Below are 27,667 nucleotides of genomic sequence, written 5' to 3'. Positions count from 1 at the left end.
GGGCCTATTAAACAGCAGAAAACAACAAAACCCAAACAACAAAACCCAAAGAACAAAACAAAACAAGAAGCAAATCAACCTTCTAAGGCTTCTGAAAAATGAAGTGCCAGCCAGTGCACAGAGGGGTGGAATGGGAGAGAGGGGCAGCTCTTCAGGGGAGACCAGCAAGAGAAGGCTGCCTAAAACAAAATCTGTACTTTGGAGAAAAATAATGCCAGATTCAGAATTCCTCTCTACAATGTATAAATAACTCTTGGTTTGAATATTCAGATTCCTGGACAAAAATTAATTTCTGGCTGTTGCTGCCTGATTCTGATGGCTTTTGGTCCAAGGAGCACTGTCTGAAAAGCAGGCAGCTACACAAGCTCTTTGAAGTGAAAACATACACAGGTGATAAAAGCTCTACCACTGGCCTGTATGATAGGATTTTACCTCCTTTTGTAAAGAAAGGTAAGATCATGGAAAGATCACAAACATAGAACAGAAGTCCAACAGCTTTTCCCCTCTCAGGAGAGAGGCAGCAATCTTTCTGAAGAATCACAGCAAATAGATCATACAGATCACTGGGGCTGTCTGCTTGGACTACTGTCAGCTGAATGATAAAGTTTTGGGCAAGAAACCCTTTTCTAAATCCTTCTTCTGTTTTATTCATTTATATTGCATAAAAACAATGCCCAATACATGTACTGGCCGCTCTGGAGAAAAATGGAATCTGAGCAGCTACAATACTCAGGATCAGGTCAAAACACAGTGTAAGAGGTACAAATCGTGACACCTCATTACAGATCAAAAGAGAAACAAAAGGCAGCTAACAAGGAGATATACAGGGAGGATAACAGATGAATTTGGACAGCTATCTATTTAATGACCAAAATTTTGAACTTGGATGCCTCTTGAAGTCTGTATTTTGCACATTTTGTAAAGCATCATTTTTTCTAAGCATCTGCAGCTTCTCAGACACACTGGACGCTCAGCATCCTTAAACACATATTTCAGTCACTCTTACTGTATTAATCCAAAAGCCTCTAGCCATGTGAAAAGGGAAAATAAAACAGGGAAGAAGACACAGAATATTTTTGGGCAAAAAACCACACAATAACAATATAATAACTGGTAAATCCCAAAGCTATAAAATCAGATATAGTGATGTTTTTCACATGCCCAAATTTTGTAGAGTTCCAAATCTGAACAGCCAAATGATTATTCTAGTGCCTACGCCTTTGGGTTCTGCCACTACTGTCACTACTGGTCACTACTAGATTACATTCGGCAAATGTAATCTATGACAAACCTCTAATCCATCATGTTTATTACCACAGTGGAGGGGAAGGGGGTAAAACAACCCCACCAAACCAAACCTGCTCTGGTTTTTAAGAGTTTGTCTGTGTTTGGAAGTTTGGAAAAAAGTGACAATTTTCCTATTTCATAACCAATTGCGTATCTCAAGGCCTAGTAGCTTGTAGATTAGGATGGTTTTCTACTGTGGTATAAGTGAAAAGGCTAAAAGTAAAAAGCTGTAAGTGAGAATAGCATAGTTTTTCCGGTATTGCTGTGCTAATTGGAATGGTACATGATTTTAGCAGGTTGGATAAAAACATGATCAGGCTGAAGTTGAGGTATGCCTCAGGTGCACTTGCAAGTGCAAATAAAAACAACAAACAAATTCAGAACCAAAGTCTGTATCATCACAAGCATATGATTTGGAATTCATTAGTATTTTCTGCCTGGGACATATTCTAAATACATCTAAATAAAATACAAGAGAGGCTATTTGAAAATGCACCCAGTTGCATATTACAGACACCTCAAAGAGCTGTTGGCTCCTTCAGTAAACTGCCAGTTACTTCAGTCTGTGCTGACTTTAGTTTTACAGTAGAAAAGTAAGGAGGCTTTGTCTCCAAAAATGTCAGGTTTTTGATGCTACCTTAAGTGTGAATCCTATTTATAACTCTCCAGTTAGAAAATCAGCTTAGGTCAATACATATGTTATAGAATAAAGAAAGTTCTTAGCCATTCTAGTGAAAAAGATGCTAAGCCTGAATCTCTTCTCCATTTGAGCCACAGAAATGGAAGTAAGGGATGTCTTTATTTTCTGCTGGACCTCTGCAGTCAGGTTCTCAGGGATACATCCTGGCAGGAAAACCAGAAGACTCTTTACTTTGCTCTGTGTAGCAGAATAGTATTAGTGGGATCCCAGTGAATCATTCCAATCACAAGTCATTCCTCAAAAAAATAACTTCCGTTTAAGCAGGATTTATTTAAAATTAATGTATTCCTTCCTTCTCTTTCTAGGACCAGACTGTAGTTTAAGTTTTAATCAAACCAGAACAAATTCCCATTATACAGAATTTAAAAAATGAGACAAGAAGAAAACAAACAACCGCTGAGCTGAAAACCCCAAATCTCTTGAAGAAAACCTTGTGCCGGTAAGTAAGATGCTAGAAGAAGGTAGGGCTACACCAGTAAGAGCACTCAAGTGGAAGGCACAAGCAGTTGGGCAAAACTATACAGCAAGGATCCCAGCATCTTCACCAAGATTACAGGAACTACTGTGAAGTTCCACATTTTTGGTACATTTTCTACTTTATTCATTTTCACACTAAACCCAGTGAGTACAAATAACTCTGAGATATTTCTGCCACTCTTACATTATAAAGTTGCCACAGGTTATAGAGTTTTATACTGCTGATACCTAATACAGGAGCAGTGCTAGAACAAAGAAAAACAATGTTTTGACAAAATGTTTTAAATAATATGTGTACCTTTTTAGGCAACAAGAGGAAGTGGAGAAGTTTGGTTCAGGGGAAAATGAGTTAATTGGGTCCTTACGGTAATGTCATCAACAATGAAACAGTGTTCAGTTTGGCATCTTTAAGTTTCAGAGTTAACAACTTACTATGAACAATGTCATGAAAGATTCTCCCTCTTCAGTAATTATTAGCTGAGAAAGACATTTCCATATCAGTTAACACTAAGGTTTATCTCTCCAAGTTGTTCAGATCTGAGAAGTAAATATTTTATGTTTTTTAAGATGAACATTGAATATTAGAGCACAGACCTTAAAAATAATTAATTCCATCACCACAGACCTATTATTGAGGGGTGCCTACATTAAGAGTCTTGAAATCTTTTCACTCTTATGGAGTGGAAACAGAAGAAGGATCAAGCTGTTGCTGAAAAAAATGGCATGCTAAAACATCTGCTGTATGTACTGAGCAACACTCCAAACTGTCTCAGAAGTCTAACATATGCTCCTTGCCTTGCATATACTTGTTCATGGTTTAGATCATGGCATAGTAATGGTAAATAAACCATGTTATCCTTCAGTTATAAACTTCTTTTTTTTTTTTTTTTCCTGAAAACATGTTTTTCCTGAGCATGTTCCTCTAAAGTAAAATGATTTTTGACCTTTCATCTGACTGGTATCTCTACTGAGTATCCTCCCCTACTTCAAATTGTTTTACAGTAATCACATAGAGGCTGCTACAGGGCTGAGTAACTTCAAAATTTTAACTTCAAGATTTGAATATTAACCAAGATGAAGAAAATAAATTGTACCATCATAGATATGTCAATGGTACAATGACAGACAAGTCTAAGAATTTGACTAAAACATGGATTTGTATATATCAAAAGAGTTCTGACTGTAAGGATAAAGTCCAGTAGTGCAACAGTGAATCCCTTAGTTTAAAAGTGACAGCCCAGATACGGTTTCAGTGAACTTTTCTGGATCCAGATAGGATACACATGTATCTCTATGTAATATAATTTTTTAACATAATGCCAATCTTTGCTCTTGTTGGCAAGGAATTAAATAGGAGAATATGTAATTATTTGCAACCCTCCTACCTTCTTCACGTTCCAGTGAAAGAATATTCCTTTCTTGCCTTAAAACTGGCATTCAGGTGTATTTTCAAGACAACATCCCTTAAGTATTTGTCCCTAAGAAGATAAATCAATCTCTCAATGAGAAAATTTGTCTCATTATCTTTCTGTGTATGATTTTTATCTATTGTATGTATCCAGGCCTTCTTCAGCTATTCAAATGAATTCTAAATATTTACTACAACTAAATAAACATACACTAATGACAATGAAACAAATTGCACACATGAGAAGTTAAGTGAACCAGGAACATCCTGGTTAACAGGATTTTTGCCAAGGACTTCACAAAAAGCTTATCCACTCTATTTCCTTGAATTAGAATCAAGTATTTTTTTCTAGTCCTACATGGCAAACCAAAATTAACTAGACCAGACCAGGCTGATGCATAGGGTGCTATATTACATTAATACATTTGCCATCGCTAGAAGGCACAGTTGGGACTCTGCATGAATGTTCTGTTGGGCATTCATTCTCACAAGATTCTGAAATACAAGCCCCTCACTTCACAACCTCTGAGCACTTCCTGCATTACGAAGTGCTACACATCTATTGGTTTACAGATTGCTCCAATGTTTGTTCAGATTCTTTCTTGTTACATGGGTAGCTCTCTGAAGAGCAGTAAAAAAAATTTCAAAATACTGAATATACAAAAAATTGAACTATTTGGGGGAAAAACAGTGATTTGAGATTATGTTTGTCTGGAGATTAAAAAAAAAAAAAAACCTTGATGAAGTAAAGAACAGGACTATACTCATTTATCTCAAGTCAAGAGATAAATGAATTAGCTCAGAACTGCTTTAATTGGCAACAACTTCAACTGCACTTTGCATGAAAAAAAACAGGTAATATTTTAATGAGAATAAATATTTTTAACAGTACCCTATTGAGTAAAAGCTATTGAGTGCTATTTCTTTATAGCATTCAATAGCTTTTAAGCTATATATATGTAGGCACCTCCCCATCGCTGGACAAACAGTTTATCTCTGTGACATAAAATTATTATGCCTAGATTATCAAGCTGCAAATAAATATACATTTAAAAATCCAGCAACAAGTCACAGTAAAAAACTCATAAATTCTCTTTAAAGTGTCATATTCTTCTTCGTTAATAAATATCTTGATTATGTTTGAAGCTGTTTTCTTTCAACTATTTATTCATACTGTATTATTCATTTTAATTCTTATGGTCTTGTTTGTAAAAACAAATAAGATACCAATTTATTTAAAAAGACTTATCAAGAAGCATCTCTATAAATACAATCATGTAGCATGATATTAAGATAAATATTAGTGTTTAGGGACAATTGGCTGTTTTTCTATGGGAATTTAGTTTCTATGGGAATTAAAGTATGCACTTGAGAAAACTCAGCTTTTCATGGGGAAAAACACAACAGCAGTATTTGGACAGACTGCCAAAACTATGCTATATTTAGCATGGAGCAAAAAGAACAAATCCAGCATACAGCACATGCAGTTTCCTAATATTTATTCCCCATTTCTACTTAGCAAATATCAGATTATAGATTCAACACTTATAAAGAAACTTGTCTCAAAAGAGTTGCCCAGATGAAAAATCAAGTACATCACTGTGTCAACATCATTTGGTTGATTTGATTTGAAAAATAATTTTTTTTTAACCAAAGCTTCATTTGTGGACCTCACACAACACATTTACACCCTTGGTGGCCAGAGAAACATGGTTTAGTGGGAACCACCAGATTTTTGAAAATATGTAGTATATCTCTTGCTCATTGGAGGAGTTTTCTGCAAATACATATACTGTCATGAAAATAAATTACTTTTTGTGGACTCATCCACTACAATCTAAATGTAAGTTTACCAGTTAAATAAATATCCTGATGGAACTGGAGTAGACTCTTTTTTTCTTTCCAATTCATCATTTTTCAAATCTCTTTCAGGAAAGAGTAGAAAGGAAAAGGCACATAAAACATACATAATTTACAAGGTCCCTTCTTCTAAGGGTTCAAATGTTGACGATATTTTAAAAAGTGGCATTTGCAGTGCATTGTGAAAAGTAAAGATAGCACTGCATAAAGAAATCAATAATTTTATAATTTTTCGACTCTGTTGACTCAGGCTCTGATAGTCAAGCAGTTCTTTTTAAAAAGAGTTTTTCATCCACATGTAGACATTCACTGACACCCTTGTACCGCTGTTCTCTTCAGATTATTTCTCTCTAGCCCCACACTGTAACGCCAATGTTTCTAGGATATTACAGAGAAGTTCTAAGCATTTTGGATTTTGCAGATCATTAACAATTTCCAGTAAAGGTATACCATCTACATAGGATTTTCATCTAATATGAATAGCCTAGACTGTGGGCAAACTGAATGTCAAGAATACTTGAGACTGTTTAAGCAGCTTTCCATCTTTGACTCTTTTTTCCTGCCTTTGAACTCCACACCCACATTTTGCTACTTCCAATACTTGTGTGAGTTGAACAGAATCCAAGAAATTGAGCTGTCCAAAAACGGGGAAGGGGAAGGTACTAGGAAAGGTTATTTTTCAGGAGATCGGTTTTGCAGTTCACCTTCCAGCTGCACAACTAACCATGCCAGCTGACTACAGTGAGGGTCAGGGATCGAAGCGAGGGAGCAGGAGGTGGCAGAAGCTGCTGAACCAAGAAGTGCTGCCACTAGAGAAGCCACAGTACCTTTTGCAGACCCCCAGCAGTAGTCCACTTAATTTGATGGGGCAATATTTTGATGATTTACAATCTTTGTTATATAACATGCTCAGTAATTACTCAGCAGGAGAACAGCACTCAGTCCACTCTTCCCCAAGCTGCATGGATTCCAGGAGAGGACAGGGTAGTAAAACTCTTATTTCTGCTAGAAGGACAAACATTTTGAGCAAAAATTCATGGCAGGTTCATCCATTTAGGAAGGGCCATTTTTACAGTCATTCTTGAGAAAGAAGCTTATTTTTAAAACAACCCATATATATATAAATACTACTGGTAAAAATAGAGCCATGTTATATTTACATCATTCAGACATTAAACATGTCACTGACATTTTTTTCCTCAACCACCTGCTAGTACAGTTCCCTCCCAGCAGAAATGCTGTAAGTAGCATCTGCAGACAAAGCCTAACTATTCCTAGAGATACAAACTTGTGAATTTTTAAAAGTCAACAACTTCACTCTGTTAACCACCTTTTTATTGTTGCTGTTGTGCAGATCTGTGTATCTACTTTTCCTAGGATGGAACAAAGAGACATTGCTATTTCATTCTAGCAATTCCCCAGCTGTTTGTATAAATTTAAAAAGAAGCAGTGAATTCTTAATTAGAACACCATACATATGCTCAACATGACATCTTGATATCATTAGCTTGAAAATACCAAAAAAACCTCAGAACTGTAACTTCCAATGAGCATAAACTATTGATACGATCCCAATAATTAATTATTTAGCTTATAAGGAATCGTAAGTTCTCTGATGTAACAGCACCTTGTTAGTCTGTATTGGGACAGTGATCTACTTGTTTCAGAACCAATCATTTTAATTAATTCACTGTTTGCACTATCCAAACATGTTACAAATAAAATGGAAAACATAATGTATGATGAAAAGATATGACAGAGTGATGAGACACTGTTCGCAGTCCTCATGCTCGTCCAACAGCAGTGCTTGCAATATGAAGAAATTACAGCCAGTAGCTGATTGAAAAGGGATGAATTACGAGATACAATCTAAGACACCAGTTTTCTTTCAGCAAATGGATTTATTGACATAATTGATTATAACCATGTACAGCATCTATGCATCTCCCATTGGAAGAATATCCAGTGATAGAGCTAACGTTAGTGTGATACACAGCTTTACTCAATAATCCCACTGCATTTCTAACCACAAACAGTTGTGTACTCCACAGTCATAAATGGCTAAAAACACCCAGGTGTACAAAAGAACGGAAATTTAATATTAACAAAAGAAAATGAAACCTGATCCCACATTCCTTTAGTTTTAATTCCATTCAACATGGTGTCTATAGCAGTGATGAATTTTAATCTATACACTGACAACCAAGTTTGGTCCCTGATATTCATGAAAACTACAGCCTGTCAAAATGAAATCCCAAAGGACTTCTTGCTACTGATCGAAGAAACAAGATTTCAAATTTTTTTTCTCCATTTAAAGGACAAAGATTAAGGCAAATGATCTCTACACTCTTTCCCTCAGAACATAAAAGTCTTTTCTCTCCATTCTGTCACTGAACTACAATTGAAGGTACCAGTTACTATGGTATCTTTTGTAAACACTTGTTCAACTGGAAAAAAAAAAAGGGGGGGTTAAAAAAAAGAAAAAACCCCAAATTGCTTACTTGCAATTATGGTAATAAACAACTTGTAGTCACGAACACCTCGGGTCAGCAATGAATGCATTATATTGAGACAAATGTCTCCATAGTACACTAACACTTCCTTCAAGCCATTCAGTGAACAAGAGTTCATCTGAGGTTGCACACTAAATTCAAAGGAGCAGAAGTAGTATCAATGGTCTCAACAATTTACCAAATTCCATCTAAAACATTTGCATTTAAATTGCAACCCTGGTTTGGACCTCTTTAATTAGCTCATTTCTAGACCACACAGAGAGAATTATTAATGTAAACTAACCCACCATATTTCCTAGTAACAGAACCACATTCTGTAAATATTTAGGAAAGTCTGAGAAGTAGAGAGCAACTGACCATAAAATGATTAGCACTGCTCTGAAACCAAAAGCAAAATTCTAATTTAAAAAAAACCACAACAACCAACAAACCAAAACAACTCAAACATAATATTCTACTTAATATATAAGGGTTTAACTTTAGTATTACACACTCAGCTACACAAAACACAGCATCTAGATTAATATACAAAAATGTTTTATTTCACAGTGAGGTACATAAAGCTTCTAACTTTAGTAGGCTAAGGCTAAGAGAGAATTGCCTGTTACGATAAAGATTGTTTCATGTTCCTGAAATATTCTCACTTATTACTGTTTCTGAAGAAAGGCACCAATTATTAGTTATCCATCAACAGTTTGTCTCTGCATCTGCCTATTTAGAAATGAAGATGGATTATGTGAGGGTCAGCACTCTACCGACCATCATGGACCCAGACAACTACAGCACACGTTAATGTGTACAAGTACCAAGCAGTATTTATTCAAAAACAATTTAAAAATAGCTCATTTGTAAACACATTACAAAAATATGTTAGTTTTTCTTAGTGGTGTCACCAATATATTCCTGTAGAACTAACCAGCTGCATTATTGTTTCTCGTTTACAAAAAAATATGAAAACCCACTTGTGCACATTAAATCACCTCACATTCGGTTTGAGTTGAAACGGCACAGCCTTCAAACTGTCCAGTGAAAAAAACTTACATTTCCAGCCCTCCAATGACTCCCTGGTTGCACACAGTTCAATTAAAAGATTACCCTTGGTCCAAATTTTTGTTTAGGAAGAGTCAATGCCGTGGAAAGGAAAGACCTGCTCAAAGCTTCCTTACACAGGGCCAGGCTGCTCACTGTAACTTGTTCCCAACTACAGTTGGAGAAAACCACCTGTAAAATAGCACACAAATTACGGCTCTGAGTTTGCTTAAGGGAGGCACTGGCTGCTGTTGGACAGTAGCTCCTGCCGCTTTGCTCCCTGTGGCAAGGCACAGTTACCGCCTGTCAGGGCTCTTCCTTGGGTTAGCGATGATTCCTGAAAAAACACTGACATTCCAACAGAGGTAACCCCATCTCACAGGCGGCCTCAGCCCCGGCCTGCAGTAAGGGCAGCTGAACACAGACACTGCACTGCAGCTCTGCCCCTCGGAGGCCACGACCCCGGGGCTCCCACCATCCCCTCAGAGACCGACGTTCGCCTTCCCTCGCAGCACCGACCGCAGCTCCCGGCCGGCCTCGGGGCCTCGGCGGGCTCAGTCGGTGAAGCGCTGCAGCAAGTGTTCATCACCGTGCCGGCTGCCCCCGCTGTCCATGAAGCGCTCGCAAGGGAACTCGATGAGGTCGGCCTCGCTGAGGGCACAGGCGGCGGCGCCACGGGGCGGCCGATGGGACTGGAAGCCCGAGAAGTCGGCAGAGACGCCGGTGCCCATGGAGCGGAGCGGGCGGCGTGTGGAGTACAGCTGCCTCACGTGGACAGGGGCTGCCTTCCGACGCCGACGCCCCAGCACCTTCTTGCGCAGCAGGCGGGCGGCCCAGGCGGCCAGAGCCGTCAGCAGCAGCAGCGCATTCACCGCCAGCAGCACCAGCGTGAGCAGCTGCTGGTCAGGGCCGCGGGGCCCACCTGCCGCCGCCGCAGAGCTGCCCTCGGGCAGGGTGACCAGCCCGGTGCAGTGGTCCCGCGGTGCCACCGGGCACACACGGCCGCCCAGGACGCCCTCAACGCAGATAAGGTAGGGTGTGTCCGGGTGGAGCTCCTGCAGTGTGGCCACTGGCTCCCCACGCTCTGGCAGGTACACGAAGCGCTGGAACTTGACAGCGGCGCCGAAGCGGTCGAAGAGGAGGCGGAATCGTGCCGGCCCAAGCAGGCGGGGGCTCCGGTGTGGCCGCACGGCCCAGCGCACCGTCACCCAGCTGGAGCCCACGGCCTCCACCGACAGGTTGTGCAGGAACAGCTTGTTGAAGTCGCACGGGTCGGACACCAGCGGCGGGACCCCAGCGGCACTGGCCCGACGGGGCCACGCTGCGCTGGGCAGTGGTGGCGGTGTGGGGCTGGCAGCAATGGGTGCGCCCATTAGGCGGGCAGTGGAGGCGGATGGCGGCAGCCCCGGGGGCAGTCCCGGGGGCATTCCCACGGCGCTGCTGTTGCTGCCAAGACCCTCAGGAGATGCCAGGGAGGGAGAGTCACCATCGGGGCAGGAGCCACCATCCTGCGGTGGCAGCAGTTGGGCATCCTGCAGGTAGTCGAGGTACTTGCCAGCCAGGGTGGGTGGCAGGCGGCACTGCACGAAGACGGTGAGCAGGCGGCCCTGGGAATGCCAGGCCGCCAGCCAGTGCTTGAGGCCACGAAGGCGGCAGTCACAGCTCCAGGCATTCCCCTCCAGCTCCAGGCGGTAGAGGGACAGGCTGGAGGCAAAGAGCTCGCCAGGGAGTGTCGCCAGCGCATTGTCCCGAAGGCTGAGCTCACGCAAGTGGCCAAGGTGGCTGAAGGCAGCCGGATGCAGGGCGGTCAGTGCATTGCGGCTCAGATCCAGTGCCTCCAGGTTGCCCAGCGGCTCCAGTAGGGTAATGGGCAGGTGGCTCAGTAGGTTCCCCTCCAGGCGCAGCTCCTTCAGTGAGCCCAGCCCTACGAAGGCATCTGGGGCCAGGTGAGACAATCGGTTGCCACTGAGCGAGAGCTTCGCCAAGCCAGGCAGGTGCTGGAAGAGCCCTCCCGTCAGCTGTCGCAGATTGTTGCTGGCCAGCAGCAGGGTGTGGAGGGAGCGCAGCGGTCCAAAGATGTCTGGGTGGCGAAGGGAGCTCTGCTGGTTCCCCGAGAGGTCGAGGAAGCGCAACTTGGCCAGTCCGGTGAAGGCACCACGGCTCAGCCAGCGGATGCGGTTGGACTCCAGGTGCAGGTAGAGTAAGTTTGGCAGCCCTGAGAAAGTGGAGTCGCCTAGAGAGCCCAGCTCATTGCCATCCAGTCGCAGCTTGACAAGACTGCCGAGGCCGGAGAAGGAGGCAGCGCTGAGGCGGCCGATCTCGTTGGCGTTCACGTAGAGGATGCGCAGCTTGGCCAGGGCGCTGAGTGTGCCAGGGGCCAGCGCTGGCAGCAGGTTGTTGCCCAAGTAAAGCTCCTCCAGCCGGTCCAGGCGCTCAAACGCCTTGGGGTGCAGCGAGCGGATCCGGTTGTACTGCAGGTCCAGGCGCTGGAGCCCTGCCAGGCGGTGGAAGTCGAAGGCGGAGATGTTGACGATGAAGTTGCCCCCAAGGCTGTAGGTGAGGATATCCTTCGGCTCGGCAGCCTTGGGCACGGAGCGCAGGCCCCGGTTGGTGCAGAGGAGGTGCTGGTGCTGCTGGCAATCGCATGGCTCGGGACAGATGGGCTCGGCCGCGGGCAGCAGCAGGAGGATGAGGGGGACGGAGCCCCAGAGTACCCGCGGCAGCACCATCAGGCGGACCCGGCGCGGCGCCTCCATCCCGGGACGAGCCGTGGGCTGCTTCCCCCGCCGGCTTTGTGTCTATCCGGCATCCCCTCCGCCTCCTCCGCGGCTGCTAATGGGCCCCTCCTCTGCTCCGCGCCGGGCTGAGCTCCGCGCCGGGCAGGCAGGCGCGGCGGCGGCTGCAGGTCGCGGTGCCCGGCACCATGGGCTCGCCCGCGGCGGCCGGGAGCGCTGCCCCGCCCGGGCTCTGCCGCCCCTGGCGGCCCGCGGGTGCGGGTCGGCGGCGGCAGGGCCGGCGCTGCCGCGGGGGGCGGGCGGGCTGCGGAGTGGAGCGGCTGCTCCGCCGGCACTCCCAGGGTGGAGGGGCGGGCGGGGAGGAGACGGAGGGGGCGGCGGGCGGAGCGGGGAGAGGGAGAAAGACGAGCTCCGAAAGTTGCCGAGAAAACTCAGCGGAAATTCGTACTTCCCACACTGTGCCCTGGGGACCGGAGGATCGGATGGAGCGGCGGAGAGGGAGGACGGCGCGGCGGGGGGGCGGGGAAGGAAGCTCCCGGCCGGTCCTGGCTCGGTTCAGCCCCGGCAGCGAGCAGGGGCGCAAAGTGGGAAAGAAGGAATTGGAACCGGCTGTGGCTGCCTCCCAGCCACATGGGCTGCAGATAGAGCTGCGCATCGGAGAGGGGGAAGGGAACAGAAGTAAACTAATCGTCGTCTGTTCCCCCCTTTGTCGTCCCCACCCCCATTTTTCCCTTCTATTTAGAAACCTGCCAAAAGCAATAGTTACGGTTTACCACGGATTGAGGACTTTCTATTGTGTTGAGCAAACAGCATTCAGAGGACCAAGCCAGTTATAGTACATCAGAATAAATTTTAATTCTTTCTCCTCACCGTCCTGCTCAGTAGGTTCCCTACAAAGCTGCCAATGAGGATGCGGTTGAACATGGCTCCAGCTCCATGAAGGGCTTGTCAGAGTGATCCAGATGCTCTTCAGAAATAATTCCTGTTTTTAAAGATTCTTCTTTCTCAACAGCACAAAAATTCAGAGGGAAAGGAAGGTGTTGGAAGCATATTGAAAATGAAGCAGACTAGGTACCCATCCATTCAATGACTTGCCTTTCCTGTTGGCATTTTTTGTTTTCCTAAGATGTCGCCAATTGGATGTGTCTAAGTGCCTAAGGGCAAGAGAAAATGCCTAGATATATAGATATATAAGACAAGGATATATGTCAAGGACATATATATATGTCAAGGATGACAAGAGAAAGAAGATAATGACCAAAATACCATGTTACAAATTTAATAAATATGTTGGAACTTCTTATCACATGAAGTTGTTATCATGTGAAGTTGTATGCAACCGCATACACTTTGCATACACTTCTGGACTAAAGATGTGTACAAGCCATGCATCTTTCTCTTAACAGAAGTCAGAATTTAGATAGCTTTCGTAGAAATTTTGTTTTAGTGGCGATGCCAACATGAACAGGTAGCATGGTGTGTTAGTTTGTGCTGAGTCCCTGTTGTCTGCTTTCATGATACTTTGATCTAACTGATTTGGTCCTGAAGGAATCTTGAAGAGAAGGGACATGGCTTGGTTTTGTCAACAGAATATCACTATGAGCATCTCAGTTCCTATCTCTTGTAGTTATCTGAGGTTGAGCCTTATGAAGAATAATCTTTTTGTAGTGATAACTGCATTGTGCTGGTGTGGGAAGTAGTGTTTGGGGCAATAGAATGATATTTTAGATAATCTGGATGAAATTCGCAAATATCTTCAAAAATCAAGTGAACAGCTCTGAATTATAACTTGGTCATTGGGAAAACCCAGTGTGAACAATAATGTGCTGGAATATGGTTATGACAAGGAAAGCTAGGAGGGTGTTTGGGTTTGGGTGGGTTTTTGGTTTTGTGACATCTTTTTTGGTGAAAAATGGCTGTTGCATAGGCAGTCATTAAATTAAATTAAAATTCTTGAAGCAAAAATGGTGGAAATTAGGGTTGTTAGATTCCAGAACCTGATGACTTCTGTAGACGTGCACTATCTTGTCATCAAAGAAGAATATGTTTAGATAACCTGCTTTTAAATTTGTGTCCTAAACTGTTGCTGCAATGTTTACTCAGTGTGTACAGAAGCTTGTGTGCTGCTTTAGGAAGTGGAAAGTTTCTGTCTTAATTGTTTGTAACTGCTGTATTTTGAACAGTACGTGCTGGATTAGTAAATTTTTTTTCCCTGAAATAAGTCTGAGTAAGTTTCACAGAAGGAACTTGTTGCTAGTCTTTTTAATTCATTCTCCAAGTTACTGAAAAAACCCATCCAGCATTTGTTCATTATTCAAGTATCCATGGGTTAAGAATCTAGACCTTTTAGCTTAGTCTTTTCCTTATTGACTATTTTTTCACAAGCCAGCTTTCCACTATCTATCACATCATGCCTAATATTCAGGACAAAGTATAGATAATTTTTCCCCTGCAAAGATTGCATGTTTCTTTCCTCATTTTCAAAGCCACTGTGGTTCAAGGAAAGACATCCTGACTGAAAGTTTTATTTAATTCTGAGCAAAGCCTGAGTGACTAGTGACAAATTTGCTTCACCGTGTTGTACTTTAAATAGTGGAATTTTAGAAAGCCATTCTGTATAATGGTATGCTTATTTTCTATTCCTTTGGGTTTTTCTTCGAAACACGGTTAAGCCTATAAGGGCAATTTATGAACTGTCCTTCCTTTAGAAGCACCATAGATCTTTTTCTAACCATATGTCATTGCAAATACTAAAAGTTTAAGTCAAGTTTTGTCTTGTGTATTGCTTTTGATTTATGCTTTCTGAAACTTAGCCAATACGATTATTTTCCCTGGGTTTGGGGAATTTTAAGTGGCAGGAATTTAATAAAAAAATTTAACTAATGATTCTTAAGAAGAGAATTCATCAGACATATGTTCTCACACTGGAAATATTTTATACCAGAAACAAAATAAACAGATACAATGGGGGTTTTGCTGTTTTGTTTTGGTTTTTTTTTCTTTTTTTTTCTTTTTTTTTTTTAATTCAAGTAGGAAGTTATTATTCAAAACAATTAGAAACACAACTGTTAAAATGAAGGGTGCCACATTTGTTTTCCTACTTTGGAAGAAAAACTTTCCCACTGCTGTAGTTCTTGTCTGCTTACCCAAGCACACAATAAAACTTTTAATGCGTGATTGAGAAAAAGTAATCTTTTTTTACCCCAATCTGAAAAAGCATAAATCCACCTATGAAAAACTGATCAGAGGGGGAATTAAAAATAGCCTATTCTTAAAAGCTTTAAAGGTTATCTTAAAACATACCTTTATGGTTAAGATTTAAAGAATGAGGACTTTGAAGGGCCAAGGAAAAAACAAGATCAGAAATACCATCTTTCCACTGATATATATCTATTCCTATGACAATTACAAAGGAACTGACCTTAAATAAGGTATTATTTCATTGCTAAATGGTATCCATATGTTTGTTGTACCTAATATCAAATACCTCTGATTTTCTGGTTTTAGGCATTTTTTTCACGAGATGTTATCTAGGTACTGGTCAGGGGACTGGTGGTTGAAAGTGAACACATATTTGTAGGTAGAATGCAAAATGGAGTGAAAGAAGCAGCATGTTCAATGTAGCCTATCCCAGCATATACTGTGACTGTGACAATGCCCACATGAGAAACTTCCATTAAATAAAATTAATCTTGCTTGATTCCAGATTAAGAGAACTGGAGCTGATCTGGTTAGTTTGAGTGCTGGTATCTCATAGCTTTATGTAGTTGCCAGGAATGATAACTAGTTATGTGGAACTGGAGCTTAATCTCAAAAGAGTAATTTTTGATTGATCTATACCATTTTTCTGCCCACTGCACATCAGAAATGTTTTAATCTGAACTTGTAAAAATGTTTCTAGCAGTGTTAGCTTTGAACTTTCTCACTGAGCCAACTGGCTTCATAGAAACTTTATTCAACCTTAGTGCCAGAATTCCCATTTAAAACAATAAAATCCTTCTGTAAGTTGATATATCACCGTGTTTAGTTGCTTATAATATAAAAACCTAATTTGAAGTTATTTGACGCACAATGTCATAGGAAGTTGTCATATACAACCTTATGAGTCATATAAAGCACAAAAAGAAACAGAAAGATACTGCATAATTCATGTTTTCTACCTGATAAAGTGTCACTGTATTAATTTCTTTTCTTTGAAACTGCACAAACAGTTCACCTGTATTGTGGAATTTATGTTGGTTGCACTTACTGTAGGAATTAAAATTTTAAATAAACTTTTTCCTGATACCATAGTTTGTGCATAATGAAATGTCACTTGCCACATCCAGTTCTTCAGGAATAAAGCATGACTCTCAGGCCAGCAGTTAATATTACATGCCTCTTAGCTTCACGGGACAAAATCTACCAGATGTTTAATAGATATCTCGTCCTATCATCCGTAGAGGTCTGTGGCCTACAACACTGCTGCAAACATCTCTCAATCTTTTCAGAATTAAACATCTGAGTAAAGTATTTGTGGTTTTTTGACATATTATGCTAGTCTAGACATGCTTTTACCATTGTGTGCATGCTTTGTCAGCAATCAAACCCCACTGAACTTCACAGAGTGTACAATATGCCTCTTAGACTTCCTCTGGGCAGGCAGTTCCAGGACTTCATGTTGATTACAGCGATTGTTTCCGTTGTGCATATTAGTTTACCGCCCAAGAAATCTCAGATTTTTGTTTTTTTGGAGTTTCCCTGTCTAGACTGCATGAAACCAATTGTAGCTATATTCGCAGGTAACACTGTATTCACATGTTCTCTCTGCAAGTGAAAATCAGCTAGCTCGCTCTATACAATTAAATGCAAATCACTCAATGGATCTTGTTGCTGTAGTATCAGTGTTTCATAACAATAAATGGAGAGTGAGGTGTCTTCATCCTTCTGTGTAGTGATCTTTGCCAGTATGTATCACTGACAAACTCGTTTTGGTAGGTTAGACTAGCTGAATCATACTTGCAGAAGTATAAATGTTTATTTAGCTGGCATATTTGGCTTTATCCAACATTTATTTCCCGAGGGAGAAACTCATTAATGGAAGTACATACTTTCTGTGTGGTTCAGCATCTGTGACAGTAAAGAAAGGACAGAACCCAACTTGTGTCGTGCTAAGAGTGGTGTAATATATGTAAAACAAATGCATATGTAGCTTATGCAGGGCCAATTAGCTTTTGTAGTGTCTGCAATTCTTTCTCATGGTTATCTGTTTATATACCCAATCTTTGCAGTATCGTTAGACCAGTTTTTCCATAATGGGATAACAAATCAGGCAAGTGTTCTTGCAAACATTTTCTTCTTCTCTTTCTCCATAAAAGGATATGTGTGCTTATGGCAATCTCCTTCATAATGGGTAATACTCTTTTGTCATGTGTTTAGAGTGATAGATGCTCTATTCTGTTCCTATCATCCCATAATTTGGAGAGTCTGTAGCAGAACAAACCTAAACAAAATACCACTTGGACCGGGACTTCTCTTACTAATTAGTAAAACATGTTCTGGTAGATACGCAGAAAAATAGCAAACACTTACTATTTGATGTTATTTTCCCATAACAGGTCAGAAGGGATTGTTCTGTGCCACTTAGTCCATCCTTCCAACTAAATCTGGTTGCTCAGGGTTCTGACAACTCTCCAAGGATGGAAGATCATGGTGTCCCCCATTAGCTAGCTGAAGACAGCAAAGCTCTCTTATGGCTAAACAAATCCTTTTCTTTCGGTCACTCCTCATTCACTGAGGAGTTTCAGTCTCATGATTATCTGTGGCCTCTCCTCTGTAGGTTGATGCTGTTACTCTTGTACTGGGCAGCCAAAAACCCCAGGGCCACTAAGATGACAAAGGGACTGGAGCATCTATTGTATAAGGAAAGGTTGAGAGAGCTGGAACAGTTTAGCCTAGAGAAGAGAAGGTTTCAAGGGGATCTTATCAATGTATAGTAATTCTTGAGGAGAGGGTACAGAGAGAACAGAGCCAGGTACTTTTCAGTGGTGCCTAGTGACAGGACCAGAGGCAGTGGACATAAACTGAAACACAGGAGATTCTGCCTGAACACCCCTTCTCCTCTGTGAGTATGATGGAAACTGGCAAAGGTTGCCCAAGAAGTTGTGGAGTCTCCATCCTTAGAGATATTCAAAAGCCAAATATACTGTCCAGTGTGCAGGACTTTACATTTGTCTTTGTTCAATTTCAAGAGGATTCAATCATCTCTTTTCTCTAGTCAGATGAGGTCCCTCTGAAGATGCCCTGCATGTGTTATCATTCTTGGTGTGCCTCACCACATGTTATCATCCATGGTGCTGCAGAGTGTGCATTCTGTCCCATTGTGTTCCTTGTTAAAGATGTGAAAGAGTATTAAACCATGTTAAAAAGTGGATAAAGAGCCACCTTTAGTACTTGGGGAATGACCATAGTAACTGGCTGCCAGTTGGACTTAGTGTTACTGATCTGAACACAATGTGTCTGAGAATCAAACTGATTTTCCATCCACTTTATCCGTTTATTTACCCTGTGTCCCACCGATGTTGCTATAGTGATATTAGAGGACACTGTTGAAGGCTTTGCTAAAATCAAAATAAACATTGTATTTCTCTCATCCTTTGTCCACTGAGCCAGTCACATTATCACCAAAGGTGTTTTCAGTCCCCTTTTGGTCCTTTATGTGCTCAGAAATTAAATCCCAGAGGACTTACTCCGTAACCCTCCTGGGAACAGAGGCAAGGCTGAGTAGCGTGTGGTGGTCTGGTTCCTCACTGCTCTCATTGCAGATGGCCTTTTTCCAGTCTTTGGGACCTCCCGTAATTCCCATAATATTTTGAGGACAGTAGAGAGCAGCTTGCAATGAAATCAGCCAACCAAGATGCAGCCTGTCTGGGCCCATGAATACACAATCAGTTCCTGATTTGATCATCATTTGTTGGGTGTAATGCTTTACTCCCACAGACTCTGCTACTAAGATGAAGGAACTGAGATGCTTAAGAAAAAAACCTTGCTGATGAAAACAGAGGCACAATGGCATTTAATACCTCAGATTTTTCCATTTCATTTATCGCTAGGTCCACTGCCCTGTTAAGCAATGGTGTCACCTCTTCTTTAGTCTTTTTTTTGCCACTGATACTGAAACCTTCATCATTTTTCCTTTTCATATCTCTAGCTACTTTTGGCTTCCACTGATCTTTGGCTCTCATGTCTGCATCCCTGCCCACTCAGACAACACCTCTCTTTCTCAAGTAGTTTGTTGCATTGTCCATCTTCTGCAGTCCTCTGCCATGCTTGTTTGTTTTCCTGAGGGTCAGGGAGGACCATTCTTGGGCTTTGATAGGTTTGTCTTTGAAAATCAGCCCATGATCTGGGCCTTGTTGTCCTTCACAGCAGTATCCCACAGGTCCTGCCAGGCAGGTCCCTGAACAAGGCAAGATCTGCTTTCTTGATGGCCAGGATTGTAATTTTAAACATTTATCTTGCTCATGCGGCTCAGGATTTTAAACTCCACAATGTTATGGTCATTGCAGCTAAGGTTTCCCTCAGCTTTCACAACCCCAACTGGTTCTTGCTGGTTCATGGAAGAGGTCCAACAGAGCACCTACTTAGCTCATCAGTTGTCTGTATCAAAAAATTGTCATCAACACATTTCGTCAGTATATGCTCCCAACTGAAATGGTTTTAAATAATTGAAAATTGTTTACTAGGCCCTGACATGGAGTGGCTCAGTATACCTTTGACATTAGTAGAGCTATGTGCTTATATGTTTTCACCAAACGATCTGGCCTCAGGTCCTAGATGGTTTTTAAGAAACCATTTAAACACATGATTAAGTTTTGTCAGAAATACTGACTGGATCATCGATTTTAGTCATCTGCTGTCAAAGTGTGTCATATGAGTCCATTCACATCCCTTTGAGAAATTACTTCAGTTTTTTTTGCTCCTTTTGCTACTTCTGGAAGCATCTTTGAGAACATTCTGGTTCTAGTAGGCAACTTTCCAATTTCTGACATAACTTCTTCCTGTTTAGTATTCATTTCTTCTTGGGTGTCTAAATTATCCTTTAATGGAAAAAACTCTACTTTTGGCATCTAGTGTTCTTATATTTATGAAGAGCCCAGTCCTATCTCTTCAGGCTGTTTTGCTGTCATGAACAGTCCAAGCTGGTTTAAACTGTCATAGAGAGATAGACTCTTGTTTCCTCTGTAGATGCCAATCTGTCTCATCTCTACTTTAATTAGTCTTTATTGGATATGAGTGATAGAAATCTACACCCAGCTCCAGATAAAATCTCTTTAGTGCCTGAAGAGAGTTTCATATGCTTAAAATTATTCTTGCTTTGAAATCACTTTAGGCCATTTCATTCAACCCCCTTCACTAACTTGTACGTTTCTGTCATATATCAGCAGTGACACCTCTAGATTTAATTGAAATATCTCTAAGATTTTTTCACTTCTTGTTAATACCACATTTTTGCTATATATGTGGTATGTGATATAAAGAGTCATAGTTTTTAATGAAAATGGACAGTAAAGCAGCACTATGTAATACTTCAGTCTTAAGCACTGAACATTTCTATGTAAATTCTCCTGCAGATATTTGTGTATTTAGTGGGGCAAACATAAACATTCTGTCTTAACACTGCAGACAATGAGCTTTTGAAGCAGAGAAATACATATTTTTGATCTTGTATTGGGAATTGCTCTGTGCAGCCACCTAATTTGTTTAGGAACCTTGATTCAGTGTTTGCAGAGTTTTTCAAAACATTTGGCAATTAAAATGAGAGGTCCTAGAAAAATGAAGCATTGTAACCCTTGCATTCTTTTATTTTTATAAATATTTGTATTTTGATTTCACTAGACTTAATACCACATGACGAAATGTGATATTGGATCAAAGCTGTTGCTCCTGCTGTAGCTGAGACTTGTTTAAAATGGATGATTTTTTTGTAGTATTCCCTTATACTCCATACTGTTGAGTTACAAGTTACTTTAGCTGAATATGTTCCAGTTAGCTCTAAAGAAGAGTGAATTATATTGTCCAGCATTGTGGACAAAAGAAAGGCTTGGTATGACATGTAAATTTATAGAGCTGGTGATGAAAGAGCTATAAGAATATCTAAAATAAATAAGAAGCTACTCTGATATTCTCAGGGTCTGAGAACATGTAGGCTAGATGAAAACAGTCCAAAGTGGAGCTAAAAGGGGCAGGAAAATTTATACCTGATCTGTGTTGGTAATTGCTGTAAAATTTGCCAGGTTTATCAGCTTTAGTTCTGCAAGAATTTATGGTCTGCATAACCTGTCATTAAAAATCTGGATGATGGAATAGAAAATGCTTATTTGATTTACTAGCAATGCTGCACAGAGGAGGAGATGGAGATATTGGAAGGTAGGCTCAGAGTTCATAATTAATTTAATAATTAAATAATCTGAGGGAAAAAACGTAATTATCCCAAAAAGGATATGGTGAAGGGGAGAATGTAAGCAGGGAGGGCAATAAGGATGATGAGTGTTACAGCAGTTTGGGTAGTAGGATAGGATATATAGTCTGGAGTAGTGTGCATGTCTGTAATATTCACCACTGTAAGTAAGGAACCTTATCTTAAAAACACGATGGTGATGCAAGAATTACTTTTATTTTTGGGGTAGTTACCTAAAGAACAGAGCTCAGTAATTTGTAAGTGTCTAAATTCAGAGGCCTCATCACCTATTTTATAGTCACCTTTTATGTGGTATTTAAATATTTAGTACATAACTTCTGCTTACTGAACTTCCACTTTTAATTTAGAGGTCACTTCTTTTTTAAATCAGACTTTCCAGATGTTTCAAATTACACAGCCATGAAATAAATTTGTGGGGGTTGTGGGTTGATCTGTGATAGAGACAAAGATAGAATCCACTACTCTATGGAAGCACTGAAGTATTTGGACTAAAGAAATGCTTTTTCTCCTTAACCCTTCCAGTTCTTGTCTCCTGTACAATTTCACTCATATCCTTATGATAGCGACCTCTTCGAGTCTTTGAATTTCCATGCCACTAAGCCAAGATCCATACTTATTCATAAAGAACTATGCAGTACTTAATATCAGAATGTAGGTTAATATATATGTACATAAATGTTGAAAAGGTTTGACAGCAACCTAAATTCTGAAGTTTCTTAATAGCTAAATGTTTATCTTTCAGATTCATAGTATGTTTAAATGTGATTTTTACGCATTTTTAATTGAAATTTGTAACATTTGAAGTTCTTCATAGTTCCTGTGGTGCTATAATTTTCTTTGCACATCATAAAAGAAAAAAATCTAAATATTAACTATTTTTCTTTTCCATATCAGATTGTGAAGAACAATCCTCTCCCTCCTCCAGGTATCACCATGAGAACCAATGACCAGGTTTGAAAGTTGCAGTCTTCTGAGAAGTCCGAAGTTACTTGGACAGTGCATCCTGAGTTCTATTCTGAACTGTTCTGAACTGTTTTCTTTGATTAAGACCTCATACATATTACTCATGTACCACAGTGGATTTAGAATATTAATTTATACAGTCATATACAATATCATTTTTATTTCTGTAGCCTTCTATAATATGAATAGAATAATATGTCGTAGAGTCTTGAGAGGGCTTATGTCTAGTCTTGTTCAATTTGTCATTGTAAAATTAAGTGTCCAAAAAACCCTATTTCAGATTAATGTTGGATGTTTAGGTATGTACATCAGCATTGTTCTGGCAGTGTTGTTTTAGCTCACATTTTTTTTTCCACCTCCCCGCCTGTTTGTTTTATGTAATGGGTAGTGTTTTTGCACAAAATTAGGAAAATAAGCCTGTACCAAAACTGACATCCTCAAAGTAATAAAACTTAATAGAAGCCACATTTGTGATGAACTTCTTGTTAACAAGAATCTATAGGATCACTGCCAACATATCATGTTACAGATATCTCATTCTTAATCAATGTAAGTTCAGAAACTTGGTTTCAGAGGTAGAGGAAGGGAATAGAGGCAGAAGAGAGAACTACAACTTAAGGGTAGAATCTTGTTGATTTATATTTTTGTGGTATTTTTAGGTTATTTATTGAGGTTTGTTAGCATGAATGGCTTATTTGATTGTCCTTGTTATTTCATAAATAATTTTACATTTCAGTGACTAGTTATAGCTGACCTAGTCTTGATTGTACAGGCCATGTGAGAAAAGAGAGTAAACACTATTGCCACAAGGGAACTTGCTTAACAGAAACCAGTGCTGTCCAGTCTAAAAGTATGGACTGGTCTTTAAAAAAAATCCTCATTTAGCTGGAATCTCAAATAAAAAAATATACTTGTGCCTGTGGTATAATGTATATGTACTTAGAGAAAAGTGCAGCAAACACAGAATATTTGACTTGTAATTATTTCTCTACCTCAGTGACTTCTCTGTTAAGATGAACATACAACTGTATTTTGGGTCAGATCTTCAGCTGGCATTATTTGTTATAGCATTACTGGCTTTTCTTGACACTGGTTAAAGTGATGGTCCTTCAGCAGGCTACATTTTCACTCAATCCCTCCTCTAAACGTTTTTAAATCTTCTATAACCTAGAGAGATTGAGTTATGTATAAGGTCAAATTACCATGAAAATTAAATGTATTGAACAAAATAAGCACTTTTTCCCCAGTGGTAATATCTCCATGTTCAAAGGTTGAAATGCAATAATAAAAGTGCAGAAAGGATAGTTGCAACTTTTCAGTTATAAAATCAATTTTGTTCATGCTGTAGAATAAAAGTGTGTCTGAGGCAAGTCATTCATTAAGAATTACTGGGGACTTCACTCTGTATAATAACCATGATACAAAGGGTTTAACATTCAGCATGAATTATAGTGAAAGCACATATTACATATATATATACACAGTATACCATGATAAAATTGTTTAAGCACATTATTAAAGTTTCTAATAAAATATTTAACCTTTGTGAGGTAAAACTTTTTCTGATTACTCACATAACTTTAAAAACATGAGGAGAGAGTACTTCCTTCTCTCTTCTTCAGTGTTATCTATGTTAAGAACAGCTTTGTGTTTTGGTGTTCTCCTCTCCACCTTTCCTCCTTGAGACAACTTTACTTGAAAAATGTAGGTTTAGATTAGGTATGAGGAAAAAATTCTTTACTGTGAGGATGGTGAGGCACTGGAATAAGTTTTATATTATGTCAGAATCAATTGTGAATGCAATAGGTTTAGAAATTGGAAAGTTAAAATGAACAAACAAATATAATTTCTCAAAAGAATAATTGTATTTATAGCTCAGGAAATAAATATTTGAAGCAGAAGGAACGTTAAGAACTCCCATCATTTGCCACTTGGCCATTAAGGCTGTAACCTTTCATGTTTTATGAGAGAAGCTTTCAAACTTCTCCATCTCAATTAAACATTTCAGAGTTGTGAAGTCCACCAGTAGAATAAACGTGAAGTTTATTTTTATGTACTCCAAGGATGCTTGGAGTACAGCAGTCCTTCAGCTTTAGGCATCTCAAGTAGAAAAAGTCAGTGGCAGTGGGGTCAGTTTGTCTTTTGTGACTTCGCAAAAGTGAGAGTCTCTGGCCTTGTTCCTGTTTTGAAGGTATACTTCTGGCATCAGAAAAATGCCCTTGTAGGCTAGAGAATAAAATACATGTTATCCTACTCCTATGTTTATATTTAAAATACCTGTACTTTAAAAAATGGAATAAAAACATGGAGACTTTTGTCAATTGACAAACATGGCAATGATAACCAGGTTTCTGGGAAAAAAGGCGAGGATTAAGGTTGTAATTGTGTGCAAACAACTCTAGGTCATAAATTTGATTGAAATATGTTATTAAAAAACTTTGCTCAGATGAGGAAATATGGGAAATACGTGACTGAAAACTTCTGCTCTTGGGTAATCTGACTTAAATTGTCCTCACACATGACAGTGATGCCACTATACAGGAAGAGAGCAGTTTCTGAGGCCAATCCAAGGCTAAGTGTATAGTATTGTGAGATAAGGTTGTTGCTCTACTCTCAACTGTCATTTGGAGACAGAATTTATTCTGTCTAAATACTGAGGTAACAATAACAAACTAAAAACATTTGCAGAAGAAAATGTAGAATAGTCTATCCTACTGTATCCATGAAGGTTTCCTTTTGTTCACTAACCTTTATCTTTTAATTTTTTACTTATTTTATTTTTATTTTTCTTATTTTTCTTCTTTTTTTTTTTGCATAACTTTGAGTTATCCATAAAAAGTCACATATTCTTATTTTTGACACTGTTCTTAATTATTTCCTTTAATTTAGATATAAATACATATTTTATGGAAATTAAACTTGCTTCCATGGTGAAGGAAGATTAATAAGCACTTTATGTATCACCACTTACAGTTCACTGTGAAACTGCTCTTGTGCAGCCTGATCAGCTATTTCTGTTGGCACACAACAGAGCTGGAGTTTTGCCTAGAGTAGCACAATCTTTTTATTCGCTGGAGAAACAGCTAGTCACCACCTCAGCTATATGATACTCTGCCTACTGCTATGCAGGGGCATAGCTGCTTACTGTTTGTGCTAGTGCTCACATCTATAAATCTCTGTGATGTCCACACTTCATCATTTTTTTTTCCTAACATTTCTCTGTATTCCTGATTTTTATGTTTCTCTTGGTTTCTTTCAGCTTCTTACTCTCAGTCAGTGCCTGACTTGACTACTTGCTTACAGTTGTCATGCCAACTACCAAGCCTGGAAACTCGAGTAGAGAAAGGATTTATCCTTTTTTCTTCCCCTAGCTTTTTTTTTTTTTTTGTGAGAAGTACTCACTTCACAGTTACCAAGCTGCATGAACTGAATGCGTAAGTATGGCAAACAGCTCTGTGACATTGGGCTGACGCTTAAAATTCTAAATATCTGTTTCTGCTTCATAAAGACTTTGAATATCCCTTCCTTAATCCTTGCTGCTTGTCTGCATGCTGAAAATCAGGAAAATTTAGAAGATCAATGAAGTGGGAAAGGGATTTTATAGACAAGTCATTGCATTTTTCTTACTTGAACTGAACTGCAAACATATTTCAAATACCCTACATAGAAGTAATCTATAAAAAATCCATGAGTCTGTTTAGTCTTTCTGAAAGTTAGATATTACTCAATTTGATTCACTTTTCATGCCAAGTAGTTCAATATTTGTGTGTATCACATTTCCAAATAACTAAGTGAAAAATACAAGAGAGGTACAGGAAATTAAAAATAGTAACTCTTAACTCCTTATACCGAAGTTACATGTAATAGTTCTATGAAAATCTGCTTTCCAAAACAAACAGTAGTTTTAACAGGTTTGCTGTAATTGACAACTACATTCACAGATGAATTGCATTGGAAAACATAAAGTGTTTAAAGGGAATTGCTTTAGAAAGGAAGAAACATGGAAATTTCATTTCAGATAATATTGCTCTGTGGAAATTCCTGTAAGTAAGATTGTTCTAGGTTTCACAGGAACCACCTGTATGAGCTGTGTACTATTGCATCTAACGTGTATCTTGCTCTTGTTAAGTTAAAAAATGTGTGCTTTATAGTTGAAGATCTTTCATGTATAAATACTTGCTGTACTTCATTACAGTTTTTATTTGAAATTGAGCTTTCCAGGCTTCAAACTTTTATTGAGAACACGCATTTATTTTGCATGAAGGACTTAGGAGAATCAAATAAATTGGCTCAGCCTTTTCACACTTGTTTAATAGCAAAGTATGTTTGCTTTAATTGAGCCCATTCTAAAGTTAGGCCATTCAAAGCCTTTTATATCTCATTCAAAAGGCAAGAAACCTCAGATATCTTAAGAAGCTTTAATTTAGTACACAGCTGTTGTGGATCAGAGTTCCAGAGCTATACTAAGCATTATCCTACACTTGGGCAACCTTGTAATAATCTCAGATAATTTAACTTCAAATACTGGAGACTCAGCAGTTTTTCTAAAGCATTGGCTTTTTTCCCAGCTGCAGACCTCTAAAACAGGAGTCTATGACTTGCATTGGCCCTTTATAAGGACAGAGGAGTAGAGATACTTGCATTGGTCAAGAACTTCAGTTCTTAGTGATTGTAGATAACTGCAATAGATGCTAAATCTAAAAGGATGCAAAGACCATTTGTACCTCTACAGAAGCCTGTAAAGATAGGGCAAGAGTTACAAGCTGGCACAGGAAGAAATACGAAGCATTGAAAATTACTGTGGAAACACAATCTTTGATCAATGTTTTCTGCATGTTCTTTAGAAGTGTATATATATTGTATATGTACCTGCTACAGGAAAAAAAAATCCCTGAGAGGACTTATCTTTCTGACCCCAATTGAGATGCCTTGTTTAAGTGGGCATGTGAACAAGGTGAAACAGGCTGTCCTTGAGAGGTTTAAATACTTTGAGGAGCACCAACACAGCCCAGCTTGTTTATTTCTTCTTGAGCTTTCCATCCTAATACTTGCTCTTGATGGGACAGGATATAAACCACATAAAAACAGATGACCAGGCAGAAAAATGACCAAGAAAGATTGTTTATATTCTACATCTGCCAAGAGGAAATAAACTCTTGGTCTTCTATGCTAGGAATGCAGCTTGAAAAGCAATGTTACTTTCACATCATCTCCCTGATATTTCCTTCATACTGA

General features: G+C 39.8%; 1 protein-coding gene and 1 long non-coding RNA gene across 2 annotated transcripts; one reads left to right on the top strand and one right to left on the bottom strand.

Moving 5' to 3' along the window:
* Positions 1-7,613: 7,613 nt before the first annotated feature.
* TRIL (TLR4 interactor with leucine rich repeats) lies at positions 7,614-12,243 on the bottom strand. Its single transcript, XM_050308242.1, has one exon. The coding sequence runs from the start codon at positions 12,028-12,030 to the stop codon at positions 9,829-9,831; it is 2,202 nt and encodes a 733-aa protein (XP_050164199.1). The 5' UTR covers positions 12,031-12,243; the 3' UTR covers positions 7,614-9,828.
* A 351-nt stretch (positions 12,244-12,594) lies between these two features.
* Positions 12,595-23,988, top strand: LOC126636285 (uncharacterized). The gene is made up of 2 exons (XR_007627945.1): positions 12,595-13,080; positions 22,364-23,988. It is a non-coding gene; the product is annotated as an uncharacterized LOC126636285 (long non-coding RNA).
* The last annotated feature ends 3,679 nt before the right edge of the window (positions 23,989-27,667 follow it).

Source organism: Myiozetetes cayanensis, unplaced genomic scaffold, assembly GCF_022539395.1.
Source record: "Myiozetetes cayanensis isolate MyiCay16 unplaced genomic scaffold, myiCay2020 scf1, whole genome shotgun sequence".
In the NCBI taxonomy this organism is placed as follows: domain Eukaryota; kingdom Metazoa; phylum Chordata; class Aves; order Passeriformes; family Tyrannidae; genus Myiozetetes; species Myiozetetes cayanensis.
This window is presented reverse-complemented; position numbering and strand designations above follow the sequence as displayed.